This window comes from Cygnus olor, chromosome 10 (genome assembly GCF_009769625.2).
Source record: "Cygnus olor isolate bCygOlo1 chromosome 10, bCygOlo1.pri.v2, whole genome shotgun sequence".
NCBI classification, from domain to species: Eukaryota; Metazoa; Chordata; class Aves; order Anseriformes; family Anatidae; genus Cygnus; species Cygnus olor.
In genome coordinates this window covers 12,695,323-12,711,551 of record NC_049178.1, presented here as the reverse complement: position 1 = coordinate 12,711,551, position 16,229 = coordinate 12,695,323, and the positions used below count along the sequence as shown (strand labels likewise).

At 43.8% G+C, this 16,229-nt stretch overlaps 1 protein-coding gene across 3 annotated transcripts in view; it reads right to left on the bottom strand.

Moving 5' to 3' along the window:
- Window positions 1–16,229, bottom strand: part of SETD5 (SET domain containing 5) — a 64,960-nt gene that overhangs the window by 4,869 nt on the left and 43,862 nt on the right. For all 3 annotated transcript variants that reach the window (XM_040568920.1, XM_040568919.1, XM_040568921.1), the window contains 7 exons: window positions 15,153–15,395; window positions 11,730–11,859; window positions 10,279–10,532; window positions 7,744–7,800; window positions 5,773–6,240; window positions 3,938–4,224; window positions 822–955 (listed from right to left, as the gene is read on the bottom strand). In XM_040568920.1, coding sequence (XP_040424854.1) covers window positions 822–955; window positions 3,938–4,224; window positions 5,773–6,240; window positions 7,744–7,800; window positions 10,279–10,532; window positions 11,730–11,859; window positions 15,153–15,395 — 1,573 coding nt within the window. The remainder of the gene's footprint in view (window positions 1–821; window positions 956–3,937; window positions 4,225–5,772; window positions 6,241–7,743; window positions 7,801–10,278; window positions 10,533–11,729; window positions 11,860–15,152; window positions 15,396–16,229) is intronic.

The window sequence follows — 16,229 nt, the reverse complement described above, 5'->3', positions numbered from 1 at the left end:
AGACCGAAGAACAAGATCCCTGCAGATTACAGTGTGCAGGCCTGCTGGAACAGTCTGGATTTTGCCTGCCCTTCATCCCTTGCAAAGTAAATGAAAGAAAAATAACTCCATATCACAGCTAAGAAATGAGGCAAGAAGTGACCTGTCCATCTTAGAGAAGTCACAGCTGATCTTTACACCACAGGTGGATAAAGGAGTGGTGTAAGTTCAGCTCAAGTCACAAGCACTCACTGACCCTGCATGCTACTCAGTGAGGACAACCCATTATTCGGAGAAGGAACATCAACAAGAACTGAGTTCATCTCAGTAAGTAGGTCTCTTTCACAAAACTGACAAATACCATAACTCAAGAAATCAAGCAACTTCAAACAGAGATGAGGTAAGGCTTGGAAGCTACGTCAGTTCTTAGCAGTGCCTAAAGCCTACGCCTGCATTTTAGCGAGTAACACATTTATCTGGATGTTCAGCCAACTAGAATTATTAAACGACAGCACCTTCATCCCCAGCACACAGAAGCAATTGAGGCAATGCTTGGTTAACCCGTCTATCCGAGGGCAGAGTTCTCATCCCTGCCAGAGCCAAAACACAGGTGATCTCGAATCCAAACTCTGGATAAGCCCAGAAGTCTTCCAGGTCTAACGGGAGAGGGATAAAGGCTCAGGCAATATTACCTGAATACCAATAAAGTAGGGTCTGCAGAAGGCTTTTATAAGGCATTGATGATGATAGAGATGAAAGTACAACTAAGTTCATAGGCAAGTTTGCAAAGCTATTTGAGCCCATCATTGACCACCGAGTTTTTAGAAACGTCATCTTCCTACCTGCATCTCTCTCAATGACACTGTCACAGGTGGGTGAGGATTCTGTTCTCTGGGACACCTTCGCACCACTCCGCAGCACCTTCTCAAGTATGCCTCGGCCCTCTCGAAGCCTCTCCACTGACGTTGGGACCATCCTGCAACAAAAACCCAGGAACAGCTGAGGACTGCTGTTACGCAGCTGAGAGCAACGTGACCAACGCACAAGGGGGCTGTGGCGTCCTTGGTATAATTACAAGATGGGTTTGTCTTTGAAGTCTCAAAGGTTTCTGCTTAAATTCACTGGTATGAAGTTATTGCAAATGCAAACCCCTGCCACAGAACAGAGGGATCAGAGAACACCAGCTCTCTAGACAGATGAGGAATAAAATTCTGCACTACTTTTCCATCATAAACAACCTCCTGTGGGATTTTAGACTGTCCGTCACTGGCGACCATGAGAGCACTGCCCTGAGAAAAACAAGATCTTTTGGCAGAAAGATGCTATAAACATTCAGCTCAGTAGATCACCTGATTACGGGACACTTTCCCCCAGAAAGTCGTTTCAAGATTCAACAGCATTTGGAAAATCCTGTTACTGGCTTAAAATCAGATGCAGTTATTTTGCACAGACTATTTGCATTCAAACTAAAGAGAAGCAAAACCAGTACCCTGTGGTAATACGGTGTCAAGATAGTACAGTCATGTAATGCAACGTTCCTGGAGCAGAGCTAGCGTGGCCATTTTGCACATTAATGCTACTTTGTCCCATTTATTTTGTAATGTAAAAACTCTCAAGATCAGTGCTAGATCTTGTTCCATTATTTAAAACAAGCATCTACTCCGAGGTTGAAAAACAGAGGTGACGTGGCTTTACTAAAGCCAATCTGTAGAAGAAAAGGAGAGCCACCGACACACCCTAGACCCCTACCATGCACTGGACCATCCAAAGCTCTTTAGAAGTACGTGTTTTAACGTGGAAAACAGTAGCACTCTCATTAAGGATTCAGAATGTCTTACCCCAGAAACCAAAAAAAGCGCGCCCTAAAAATGCCCAAATTTAAATATTCAAATAAAGCATTAAACACACTGCATACCATGCAAATATGCAGCCTAACACTGTGTTAACTGACTTCTGTATTTGCTTTTCTTTTTAAAGATATTAAAAACTGTGCTTTACATTAGCCCTTTTTTTTCTTTTAATTTTTAAATAAACAGCCCAGACATTGAAGTTCACCCCTCACTGAAGCAGAAGGGAGAAGGGGCCACAGTTCACACCTCATGGAGGTGAATGGGGTGAGGGGGTGAATTCACACCTTCGTTGCTGCTATTGTTTTGCTGGAGACAGTTTTCTGCAAGGCTGGGTTTACTGGGCAGCAGCACATCTGTTTACATTGTGATGGCTGTATCTTGGCAACTGAAAGAGACAGAAACTTATTTTTTTTTAAATGAAAGCTATTGGCAAATATTGTAGAATTCAGCAAAAATCTGGACAACTGAAAATTAAGGCACGTAATTTTAGATCCCACCATTTTCATCTGTCCCTAGTATTATATTACTGTGAATGTCTGAAAACGTATCAGAAACGTAAGCACTCAGAGTTAAAATGAAGTTGGTTTTCAACTTTAACTCTGTAACATGCAGTTTCTAATACATATGTATATATATTTTTTAAAGAGCAAGGGGGCTGAGAGGTTGTTAGCCTTGTCCATTAAAAGACAGAACAGGAATAAAAAAAGGCAGCAAAAGCTGCTTAACCCTATCAGCATGGTTTCAACTTTTACATTGTGTCCTGTACCAATATCATCTTTAATCCCACACAACATTTACTGTTGAAACCATGTGATAAACTGAAGCCAGAGCATCTGCTGAGGAGCAGCAGATGAAGCTAACAATATAAAACATCACACTGGATCAAGTTTACCAGTCCCCTCACCCCCAAGTAGGGTTTTTCATTCAGCTAGGTTTTTCTTTCACCCTTTTTGCAGGCAAAAGTGGCACAGGAGGAGACGGGCAAGCGATAACAAGACTTGGACAAAACGGATTAAAACCCAATCACCAGCTGACTGCCTCAGCTGTGGCCAGGCTCAGCATCTGGCAGGTCAGCTGGCCGGCACTGCTGTCAGGAGGTACAAGACAAATGATTTCTTATAAATTTTCAACTTGAAGAGTGATGATATTTGCAGTGGGGGAGGATGGGAAAGGGAAGAAAGCACATCTTATTACACTTATAAATTCACCCCAAAAATGTTTTCAGGCACTGTCAACGTAAACTTCACACCCTTGGCATTGCTCAGCATCTCTTCCCTTGCCATTCACCTGCCATCGCATCAACAGTGACACAGCTGCACACGTGGAAGGTCAGCGTTACGAAGGGTATGCCTTTGTGCCTGTAGCCTCCACAAGCAGAACTTGAATACAAAAGGCAGCAAAGCCACCGTACTACACAGCTCCAGTCAGCAGAACGTCCTTACCCTCACTGGGTACAGACCACAACTCAGTACTCTGCATTTCAGGGCTGCAGTGCTTCATTTTGCGACCAGACATTACTATCAGGTTCGTTTTTGAAGACTAGCATTTCCCCTTATCAAACCTTCACGTGGTAACTCAGTGAAAGTGATTTTTCCATGCTTTTGGCAAGTCACGAACTTCAGGCTGGTAACTGCTTTTCACACCTATTTGTGCGAGGGACTGGAAAGCTGGGGTAGTTTCACTGTCCCTGCTTCTCACGTGCAAAGTTACGGAGGGCTCCTTCAGCTTTCCTACTCAGAAGTTAAACTTCGTATCATACACGTCTAAACAGTGGAAATTCAGCAACCGAACACCCTTTAAACTAGACGTGGATTAAATTCTCATTGCAGGAGAGAATTCAAAACTGTGTCCTTAAAAGGAAACCACTGGAGGAGAGACTTCATCTCTCGGGGAGATTTTTGATATCTAAACTAAGAACTAAAGGGCAGGCTGAGAAGACTGCAAGTATTCTCCGCAGCCGTTTAGCAATTACAAAAGAGAATAACGCCAAGACACCCAACAGAATCCATCCAGCTGCAATTATTGTAATGGAAACGCCCCCTCCCCCCCGAGAGTTTGGTTCATTTCTGCGGAGCAATCTCAGGCTTGCTCGGAGGGATAACACTCACCACCTACTGCTGATGTTCTCCTGGGATTTGCTGAGTGATGTTGAGGAACTAGCCCCCCTTGAGTCTGGTGGGCTGACGTCCTCTACATGAGGCAGGGAGGGATGAGAAGGGGAGAAGCCACTTTGTGGAGAGGACGGGGTTCGTACTACAGAGCCCGGCAGGCTGCTGACATCTGTGTCAGTCCCAGAGCTGCTGCTGCCCTGCCGGGTAGGAGTCCCTGTGCATCGCACTGATTCGCCTCCCTCCTTGGCTTCCTGTTTCCTCTTGCGGTATTCTAGTAGGGATACCTGAGGGAAAAACGCAGCGATGAGTCAGGGAAAGCAGGGGAGTGGGTTAGGGGGAAGAACATGCCCACGCACCATTTTTAAAATCATTTCTCTGAGTTTGCAGGTAAAACCTTAAAAGGTACATTGGGATTATACATCTTCCTCAGACTGCAGGCACTCAGAAGAAGAGCTAAGTGGTGCAAATCTGGACCACTCATCAACTGCCAGGCTTACTCACATTTCCCTCTTTATGACCTCTTCAGCAGGAATATATGGCTAGTGTGCCCCTGAAATTTCCCACTACTACAGCATATGCTTGCACAGTCAAGCATCAAGCCTCTACACCTTCCTCCTCTCAACACCCTTCGGTTCACTCTCTCCATGGTTTGTGACATTATACAATGTAGATCAATATCTGTACATCTCAAAAACTGTCACAAAACAGATCTTCAGAGGGTCCTGTTCATCTCTGCCAGCACAGCCACACTAATCCTAAAACTTGGTAAAGCCTGGCACCGAATTTCAGCATGCTCAGAGCAGGCTCATGCTATGGTGGTTCAGCAGCCAGAACTGCAGACTTCCAGCATTATAGCCTCAGTAAACCAGGTCTAGCAGAGGAATCTATTTTGTACAAGCCAGTCTCAGATTTGTCAAAGACAAAAATGTCCCAAGTGGTGCTGTCTCATAACACAGAGATAGCGGGATCAAAAGTACACAAGTATTTCCAGCTGAACACTCACCTTTCGGCCTGCCTTCCCTTAGTGCTATCATGAGGCTCAGCCCCTCATGAAAGATTCACAGAAGGCAGCTCTGCTGAAGAATTTAATTTATCAGCTAGGATTCAGTATCTGTATTCAAGGCCTTATGAGGCTAAAATGCTGAACAGGCTATTTCCAAAGGTAACTTAACACACAAAGTTTTTAAGGTAAGTGTAACCAAAAAACTGCCACAAACAAAGCCTTCCATCCAGCTGGACACATACACAACTGATCCAGGTTACCACACTTGCCAGAAAAAATACCTAAGCACAGGTAAGGCACTGATACACATCGACACAAGTGCATGTTTTTGTCCCATCAGCACCTGGTTTTATCACAGCAATGCCTGACTGTCAGTTCTAGTCCTGTGAGGGTCATCAGCCTACTACTAGCGACAAATACTTATTTACTTTCTATTAAACAACGTTCCATTTTCAAAGTGCTAAAATTTACCTAACAACATTCATCTACTTGTCTGAGAATGTTGCGATGTTTCCTTATTAATAAGTCTTTCCAGTAAACAGCTCACATTTTCTTTTGAAACATCGGGCCTCTGAGAAGAGCTATTTGCATTGTGATCTCCCTCTCCGTCCCCAGTTCTCACATCAAAATCTTGCCTAAGTGGTAGCTCCCTTTCTTTTAACAACTCTACATTGCTTTCATCTCGGCACTGAATGCCTACATTACTCGCCAAGGCTGCATTTCAGTTACATTCCATTTTCTTTATTCTCCCTGCAAGTCTTTCCCATGGTGCAGACCGTTCCCGCTCAGGTTCCTGCAGCCTTAGGATTTCCTTTACAAGAATACTTGCCTTCTTCCTCTGTGGAGGATTCTGGGGAGCAGACCGGACGCCTTCACAAGCCCTCTCGCCACAGGGAGACATGGATCCATGCACTGTCTCTTTAAGCAGTCCTGACTCGTGTCTGCTGAAATATCCTTCAGCAGGAGAGCTGCAGCATCCCGCTTCTGAATTCATTGGCTTCCTGTCTCCCAAAGGAGCAGACCCCCGCAACAAACCATCCACACGTGGCATAGCGTTCAATGGGGAGAAGGCATACATTAAATTAAACTCTGTCCGAAAAGCCTGATCAGAGCTTCGTAGCAGCATCTGTGCTTCCCCGCTTTTCCCCGGGAAGTTCATCTCTGAAGTAGAGTTTACGGAGGGTTGTGGAGCCAGATCGGACGATCCGAAGCTGAGCAGCGATGGCCGTTCCGGGCAGGTGTTTGCACTGGAATCCAGGTACCCACCCTTCGAATCCACGTCAGATCGGAGGCAGAGCTAGAAAATCCAGGGAGGATATAGGATGGGGGTGGGAAGTCAGGAAAAGGGTCAGGCAAGGATGGGGAGAGAAACGTCAGAAAACATTCTGGACAACGCTAGCTCACTGTTTTCTAGTTCCTCTCTTATCACTCCTTTGGTCCTTTCCTGCACTGTTCTGTTCTTTATAGAAGGGAACAACTAGGACTAAGCAGTAATCCAGTTCAGCTGTCCAGTACAAGATGCTCTTTCCCCCTTTAGAGGTCTCATTGCAGCAGGAGAACAAGGCTCAGCACTATCCCCAGGCAGTCAATGAAGAAGAAAACAGCATCTTCAAGTGCCCCAAACGTCCCAAGTTGATGTTAACAGCTAGTGCTAGCTAGGGGAGAAAGCAGCAGAGATTTGAACAGCTGTCCATTTGCTGTTTTATTAGCCAAGTTTGGGACCGTCCCAAGTCAGCCACCACTGACTTTGTAATAACAGCATGATGCCCAGGACCTCCAACCCACTTGTTTTCACTTACTGTCAGTTTCAGCAATCTCTAACAATACTCCATTCGTTTAATTTATACTGCATTTCTACATTTTACATTCTCTGACAAAACCATAACGGCATCATCTTTGCACTGCCACAGTTTCTGGAACACTGGGCACTGATACAATGGTATACCCATTTTTCTACTGTAAGTGCCAAAAAACCTCCCGGGCAAAGGCATAATGCTCTCCTTCACCATGTTAATGTGTCAGGAACTCAGACAATGAGCAAAACCGACACAATTTCATCCTCTTTGCAGGACTTCAGTGCTTAGGGAAAAACACAGCAGCACCAGGCACCAGATATGCCCTACTGCAGCAGCTGAAACATTTTTCCTCTGCTGTATTACAGCTCCAAGTAATCTGCCACATTAGAGATGAATGCAGATCTTCTACTGCAAAACAGTCTCTGAGAAAGGTACTTCAGCTCATGTTTTACAACAGGCCAGCAGCTAAATAAAGTACTACTTTCTTGCATCTCTTCACCATTTTAAGACCGCAAGTGAACAGGACATAAATCAAGACTGAAAAGAGCAGGTCAGGTGCCCTGCTGTGCCCTTATAAGCTAGTCTAAATTACCAGTGAATGCTTTCCCATTTCTTTCCCAGTAGTCATTTTGCTGCTACTTAGTAAATACCACACAGCACTTGTCTGCTGGGCTGGGGCTGATGTTCATTGCTATTTCTCGGGCCTCCATACCCCTTGCCTTCACTTCAGGAGCTGAGGCATGTCAGGTCTGTACATTGCCTGCTTCCCATCAGTGTCAATAAATGTATAATAAATTCCAATCTTCAATTAATTTATTTTACTTTGCTTGCTATCTTGCGATAACCCTGAAAAACCTCTTCTGTCTTATCGTGAGGAATGCTCCACCCTCATTCCCACCAGCCTCTGCACTTCTTCTCCCTCCCCTCCCACTGCAGCCTCAAATACAACACACAAGCACACAGGCTCTCGGCCCCAAATGCAATTGAGACGGTGTGATACCTACCTCGGGTGACATGGATTCAGGTCTATGCGCAGGGGAACTCTCAGGGGAGGATACGTTCTAGAGGAGGGAAAAGCATCTTGTTATTCATCTAGTTAAAAAGTCAAGAAGCAAAGTAAAGTAAATTAAAAATGAGCATAGAGGTTAGCGATGGCTATTCTAAACAAAGACTATACCAGGAACTGGCCCAAACTTAGATGGCAGCTCTGTGGGTTCAGTGGTTTCTAAAGCTTCCTGGAAGCACAAAGACAGGGCTAGGCTACAGCGTTTCATGCTGCAACTTAGTACCCACAACAGAGCACATAAATGTTAAGAAAAGAAGCCATCTCATTCTTTGTATCTCTGCTGCTGTCATATATAGAACTTGCACTGTGACATGCAGAGAAAGATATCTATGGTGTTTGGTCTGAGGACACAGAAGAGACAGAAAGCCTGGTTTTGCCCAAATAAAAGGTGACTAAGATCTCCTGAACACTACAGTTAACTTTCATGGACAATATACCAGTAGAAAGCAAAAAAAATAGCTCCTTCAGTCTACTTGGGCTACCTCTCCAGCAAAGGTCAGGAGAATAGGTATGAAGGGACAGCTTAATTGTATGCCATAACACAGCATCTGAGCACCCATCAGTGGAAGACAGCTCATGCAAACGTGATGGCATTCTTAAGGCCTCCTTCCCAACCACTTTCCATTCTGTGTTACTGACCAGGCCTAAAATAAAATCAGAAAGGAAGGTTTCCTAGATGTATGTTGCTGTCAGAGAAATATGGAAGGAGTCATTGCCCTCTGCAAAGCAGAAACTCAGAAAACCAAGGCTGCTCAGAAACTTCTTAGCTCAAAAAGCTTCTGACAAACTCCAAAGAAAAAGTTCTACTCTGCTTCCTGTCTCCTACGAGTATTTTCTATCTAGAAAGTCTGAAAATTAAGTCTGAAAAAATTCAGTTTGCAAAAGTCTGATCAACTTCAGAAGCTTATGATACAAGTTCTTCAGAAAGAAGTCAGGAAATGAATCAAGAATGAAGTATCTTAAAAGACAGCTTTAAAAAATATATTCCTCAGCCAGCCAGTGGTGGATCATCTTCCACTCATTTGAGGAGGCTTGTGAACAAATAAAACAATCTCTCCCCCCCAGTGTTTTCCTCCCACAGTGCCACAGCTGTAGTGTATAAACCTTTATACCTAGTGAGATTGCACTCTCTCAAGTTAGAATCAATAACTAAATGGAACAGACATGGCATTAAAGCAGAGATGTGAGGAATGAGCTGCGTTTAGAGAAATACAACAGTTTGAACAAAGCTGCCTATGGTCTACCAAGCTGTTAGACACTTTTCCTAGAAAGAAGGGCAAAAAAGGTAAATGGGGCAAGCATACAGGTGCCAAGTGAAATACAGGCTTCCCACACAGCAACTAACACCTTAAGGTGGGGCAGGAAAACAGTGACTAAACTGTGGAGATACAAGGCAACACTGCTCTGAAATGCCAGCTCAACCACAGCAGAAGTAAGGATCGTTTTACAATCAAGCTCTGTGCCTCAAACAGCCTTTCATCTCTCTCCTCAATACTCCACAGTCTTCCCTGCTGACCTCCAAAGATCTGCCTGTCAGACAACTTTCAAAAAAGGGTTCTCAAAGAAAATAATCAAAAGCACACTAAGCTAAAAATACCACAAAGGACTGTTTGCTCTGTTGCAAAACAGAGGAGGGAATCCAGCAAAACAGTCTCCAGTATGAAGCAGTCTGTCGCTGCACAAAATTACTTCTAATACTTTTAAATGGCAGAATGTGAGCAACAGACCTGAAGAGTTCCATTTTTTAAATGAAAACAGGCATCACCAGAAACTGGAGGTACAAACAGTATGATCCCTATTCACATACAGAGATGCAACACAAAATGCAAGCGGAAGGTCCCAGGCTGAACAGATGTGGAAAACTCTCCCACAGAGTTTAGAGCAAAGAAACCCACCTAAACTTCTTTACTTCTGCAATTTTTTGCAAAAGGAAGCCGTCATGAAATCAAAGGCATAAGGTGCATCCTTGCTACACCATAAAGGGAAAGGAAAACCAAAGAACACAGTGGAAGCTGACAAAATATTTCTACCATACTTGGGATTGCTGGAAGAGGAGCTGAGGATGTCAGACAGCCTATGAGAACTGGAGCACTGTTACACTCTTCGGAACAGGCATGGAGAACTGGGAACCACATTGGCACAGAGAGCTGAAGTGAGGAAGAAGACTAAAGAACACTGAAGAGCCTACAAAATTTGGGAGCAGTAGAAATGAAGAAAAGAATCAAACTAATGTTATTGATGAAGCGAGGGGAGGCTGGGCTGCAGCAAGGTTTGATATTTAATGGAGGAAGAGATTTGGTATGGCCAAAAGTGGAGTAGAGGAGAAAGGCAGCAGTGCTCTCGAGTCTGCAACTCTGCCGCTGCTCAGGAAAACAGCCACGTTCTCAGAAAGGAAGGTGTGCCTACTGCAATCTCTGGGGCATATGCTCCAGTTCTTCCCTTTTTGGCATCCCCAGTCTCCAGTCAGATTTACCTCAAACTGTAGTGGAGTATTGCAGCGACTAGCAGCCAGAGAAGGAATTGGTGAGAACATCATGCCATAACCATTGCGACTCTCCTCCTCTCCCGGCACAGACGAGCAGGGTGTAGCCAGCTGTGGGCTCACTGAGCCAGGAACTGAAGAGATGGGAGGTGGGGGGGTGACAGGAGACAGAGGCCTCAGCAACTTCTTAACATTCTGCTCCATCAAGTAGCGTGACTTCCATTTCTTCAGGGGACTCAACAGGTCTGAAAAGCAAATTGAACCGAGGATAAGGTTACACCGTTAACAACTGCAACTCATAAGCCATCTCCTCGTCACTATTACCATCCCAAATGGAGCCCACGAATCCACAACATGGCTATGAAAGATTTCTAAAAATGAAGCACCTCCAAGGTACTTCTATACCAGCCTTGAGACAGGTGTAGATACTGCTAACAGAACTATACGTAACCTGCAACATATAGTGAGGAAAGGAAATATTTCAACTAGTAGAAAGTAATCACAAGAGGGAGCTAGGGGGAAGGGAGCCAGGAAGGTATGTAGTACAGGGGAGTCAGAAGGAAATGTCACCCTATCACTGCTGTGAACAAACCACAGACAGCTGTGTTTATTACCTGAACCTAACTAGTTCCCTATATACAACATCAATACAGCCCAAACACATTTCACTCCCGCAAAGGATTAATCCCTCTCCATCATGCCTATCTCTATTCAAAGTAAAATAGTTTTGATGTCTGGTTAATAACAACAAAAAAATCTTCAGCAAATCCTGTAGTTCAGTTGTTTGCTTCTTCAGGTCTTGCTCACGGATGTGCATTTATTTGTTCTGGCACTCTGATCATTTCTTATTAATATAACTTCAATAATTGATTCTTTATTATCATCTGTAAATTGTTTAGCTCCCTGTCGTTCTTGGAAAACTGATCCCTAGCTGGGCAGATCCTCAACCTCTTTCTCTGTAGAAAGATTCAGACAAAACAGTTAACCATTCTGCTCCTTTCCGCACAGATTTTAGCTTTTCCATCTTTGAAACTTACTCATTTTGCTATTACATATATACCCATGAGACTTTGCTATATCCTTCTACAGTCAGCAGATACTTAGTTGTCCATCTAACAGCATCCCGCTGAAAAGAGATGATATTGTGCTTCCCCCACCCCCACAGCACAAATGATCACACAGCACTGGGGTTAATGATGCAAGATAAAGCGATTGCCTTTTCATAGGAAAATACTGAGAAATTTAACACGTGATGCACAAGCTAGAACGGGTCTGCAGAAATGTGAATGAATGGCAAAGTAACATTCTCACCTGCCAGAAAGATGTGCCATCAAGCAGCAGCACACATTAAGATGTCATCCTGTATAGCTGCCTTTGTTATTGAGCAGCTTCCCCAATTTCACACAAGCGCCCACGCTACCCTGATGGTGCTGAGTACTTACCTGTGTCATCTTTGCAGATGCTGGAAGAACTGTTGTTCTCGTTACTTTGGTATAGGCATTGGGTTCTGTTCTCTTGTGGAGCTGGTGAGGTCTGAGTCATCCCCTCTTCCAGGGCTTGTTTGATCCAGCGCTGAAACAGAACGAGACTACATAAACGTGCAACCCCTCCAGTACTTTCTGTGTAATCCTGCAGGATGCACTCCAACTCCCACGTTTCTGTGCAGCGTGGCAGACTGCTCAGAACACTGGTGTTACCTCCTTCACACTCACTCAAACAGGAACCTGTTAGCACACAGCTGTTAGCGCTGAATCTAACAGCTACTGTGACGGGTGTGCTCTTGATGAGATGTATTCTAGGCATCAGTCTTCAGCAATAATAAAAAGTTTAAAAGCAAATTATAAATAGATAAGAAAATCTGGCAGCTAAGAACTACCAAAAGAAAGCTTAATTAAAAGAAAAAAAGAGCTAAGTATGATGAACTATCTTAAAACCTCAATTTTCACAACGTTTTCTGCTCAGGAGCATGAACACACTGCCCCCATGCTTCACCAAGGCACATTAGAGCCTTACATAGATTCTGCTCTAAAAATTCCAGCTGAGAAATGGCTGAGTTCAGTCACATAATTCTTCCAGGACTGTGCTTGCTGCCAGGCAGAGACAAAGAACAAAATATCTGATAAAATGCAAGTAGCAGCTTTCAGAGGGCTAAACCAAGAAGAGAATAATACAAACAAACCTTTTCTTCAGCTACTAATAAAAGAGATAACCATCACACTGGTCTTTAGAACATGGATGATGAGGAATGTTTCACATCTCATGCAAGTGAACTTGAATTGAAATCTCAGCAAATCAGCTGCTACAGTGGGTGTGCAGCCCCCGTATCTTGATACAAACTGACTCCTGACAGCAGGCAGGAAACCTTTGCTTATTTTACTATCAAAAATAAATACCATAAAATAATGGAAAACACAAAGGTAATTCAGTAACATGACAACAAAACTGCTGAAAAATAAATACAGTAATTTACATTTGTGTAGTTTACCCAAGGGACTCACTTTACCAGTCTTTTTTTCTCCCAGAGAAGTTTGACTCCTTAAGCTATCATGGAAGTGTGTCAGAAACTCAGTGGCCACAATCCTCAAAGTGAAAAAACTTTAACGCAAGGGTGAAGAGCAGGTGCCAGGATCTATTTTGATGGCCTTCACTACTGTACAGCAGACACTTTTTCTCTGTTCAAATATATCTCAATGGATTCCACTGTAGCCACTAGGAAGACTGCGGAGTGCCAGCCAGTCTGGAGCACTGCTACCTCAAGTGCAGCATCTGATCTGACAGCCAAGTCACTGTACAACGTGTGATGAACGTGAACAGGTTATACAGTTCAGTTTCCTTGCAAGGTTCAGATATTGGCATGCTCTGGATGCAAACTGAGATCATCAGCTGAGGTTTTTTGGCACAGTCCTCAGTAGCTTAAGGAAGAGGCCTGCTGACAATCCAGAAAATATGTGTGATCTATTTCAACAGCCTTTATAAATCAACCTTCCTGACCGAATAGTCAAGAAGCAGACACGACAGAAAGATCAGGTCTTGAGAGAGCAATGTCATCAAGTTCTGGACCATTTCTAGACCTCAGCTAGCTGAAAAGGAGGTCTTCCTTGTGAGAGTTTTCTGAACACTCCTGAGCACGAGAGGCAGACTTTTTCCTACATCTCCAGGCTGTCAGTAGTGCTGATAAAAACACCAAATGCTAGCAAGCAGTCTTTTCCATGAAAAAGCTGGGGAACTCCTACAAAGTAGATGAAAATCCTTATTAGAGCAGTTATCGATTATTTACTTTCAAAAAGTAGAGATCTATCAAAAACACTTTCTGCAGCATAGGTTCTGGGCACTGAATCCTTCAACGTTTTATTAATTATTTAGATAATGGAACAGGCAGTGTGCTTAAGTTTTCAGATGATGCCAACCTGGGAGAAACAAGAACAAGCTAGAAGACAGTATTCAACACTTTCTTAGTAAACTGGAAAATGGATGGGGGAAAAAAAATAAGTACACAGCTCAGCACAGGCTAGAACAAAGTACCACGCAAAGCCAGATACAATCACTTCTAAAATTACGGCCTTGAAAACTAACGGATTTTTTCTAACAAACATGGTAAATCACAGACTGAACACGAATCTAAACCAACCTGTCAAAGAAAATTCAGTCGTCATACTGGGGTGCACAAAATAGGCATGGGCTACATGACACAAAGCAGCTTTCTGCTTTATTCAGCACTTGAGCTGCAACACAACATCCACCCAGCTTCAGGGAAGAAGTAGACCAAATGAAGGAAGTCCATAGTCAGACTATGCCATTCTCTCTCCTGCAGTCAGAATTATTGTATGACTAGAAAATAGCCAAAGGTAATAAAAGATGCATGGGCAGATTACCCAGGTACATGGAAGCAAACATGATTTTGTTCACACAAGTATATATGAACCATCAAGAGCTTTATCTATGAAGGAAATACTCAAGACAAACCTCAGCTTTCTTTTTGTAGGTGTATGTTAGCATGAGACAACAAATTGGTCAGAGATGGGAACAGCAAGGTCCAAACCAACTCTTTGGAAAAACTCCTTAAAAAGGGGGCAAAGAAACTAGGACATTGTGCCTGACTTTGAAAGCTACCAAGACTGTGAGATCAGAAAGGATTTCCATAAAGCTGCTCTCAGGTAATTATACAGAAACTGGAAAAGCCTCTGAGCAAAGCTGACAGGTGACTGGCAAGATGGATTCAGATAGAAATCTGACTCAGTAAATTAACCTGAACTACTGTTTCCCTGTGGACGGGTAAATGCCAGCATTTGCTGGCCACACACCATCTCTGGAGGAATGAAGTCCTCAGCTGGACTCAGTTCAGGCTTCCTGCAGGGCCACAAATAGCTGTTGTAGACAGACAGTCTGTGATCCCAAACAAAGAGCTGTGGCCTTGCTCTTGTGAACAGCCTTTGCAAAACAACCCTGGCTCTCCAAAGAGAACAGATCCCGACTGAGACGCTGTATTCCTGAGGTGTTTTGCAAAACTGACCTATCCCTACAATGCCAATCATCCTCTGTGAAAGCAGTGACAAAACACATTTTAAGGGCAACAATTAAACCCCTCAAGTCACGTACACTGGATAATAAACAGCCACCACAGGGGTGAAAATACGAGTTTCAAAGAAGGGAGTCACAGATCAGTTCTACCACAGTAAAAAGCAAGGATGAAGACGGGGCCCTGGCTAAGCGAGGGTCAGCAGTTGCAGTCTGAAGACCTCCTCAAGTGGCCAGGCAAGGCCAGCTCAGCAGGAATAGGCTCACAGAGAACACAACAGCTTTATGAGGGTGCCAGTAAGAGCATGATGAGTATACAGCCCCCAAAGGTAAGACGTGATCAAACATACCTTTTTACAGGAGCTGTAAATTCCGTCCAACAGAAAGGGCCTTCGACGTCTCTCGGGGTTGAAAGGTGAACCAAAACGAATGTAGTGTTTAGGTGTGGTACAAATCAGCGGGGAGTGGATGAGACCCGGCAACATGTTCAGAGTTGTTGCCAAAACTGTTGGGTCTGTAGTAATGCGCAGAGGGCATTCAATGGGGCACTCCTGCTTTTCTGCCTTGTCATTCAGCCATTCAGTAACAAGATACTGAGGGAGAAAACACACGTCAGTGCAACTAGCACAGGTGAAGAAGAAAGGTGAGATGGCACAAAGGCACGTAAACGAAGCTGTGCTTAGGTCAGCCCATATGCTAAAACCTCCTTACTCCTCAACAGGGAGGAATGCAGCCACGACTTTCTGCATCAGTCCCGATTCACATCCATTGCAGGCACTGAGTCAGGTGATCCTGTTTTATAGAAGTAGCTCAATCTTATGCTCCATTATTATTATTAGAAGGCTCTCCCAGAACTTGATCGCCTTGTTCTAAAACCTGTCTCTAAACTGCAAGCCTAAATGTATTCATGGCTAGTTTATTTATGCCCTGTACGTGCCAGCTGTCTATTAGGTTCTGCAATTTCTGCTCCTTTCCCTTAGAAGTTTCTCCAGCTTGCACATTATAGTCTGCAGTCACGTTCCCTCTTGGTCTGAAATTCTGCTAAGCTGAAAGCTAACCGCTTCTACCTTGTTCTAAATAAATACCCCCCGAAGTCTGCCATCCCACTCATCCCAAAAAGATACCACCACTGATTCCCATACCCAGCATACTGTTATGCCATTCCAAAATTACTTTTAAATTCCACCTAACCATTAGTACATAATGACTCAATTTTTCTCTCCTCCTTCTCTTGTTGGCATATACAAGAGAACCTTTGTTTTACTATCCTTCACAAGTTGCAACACCCTAGTTATTTCCGGTGGCTTTTTTTTTTTTTTAAGCAAGTCTCACTACATCTCTGTGCTGCTTAAACCCTCTTTTCTGTAGCTGTGCCTTATCTCTCTTCCTTACCATGGACGTTACCAGAATGGTACTGGCGGTATGAC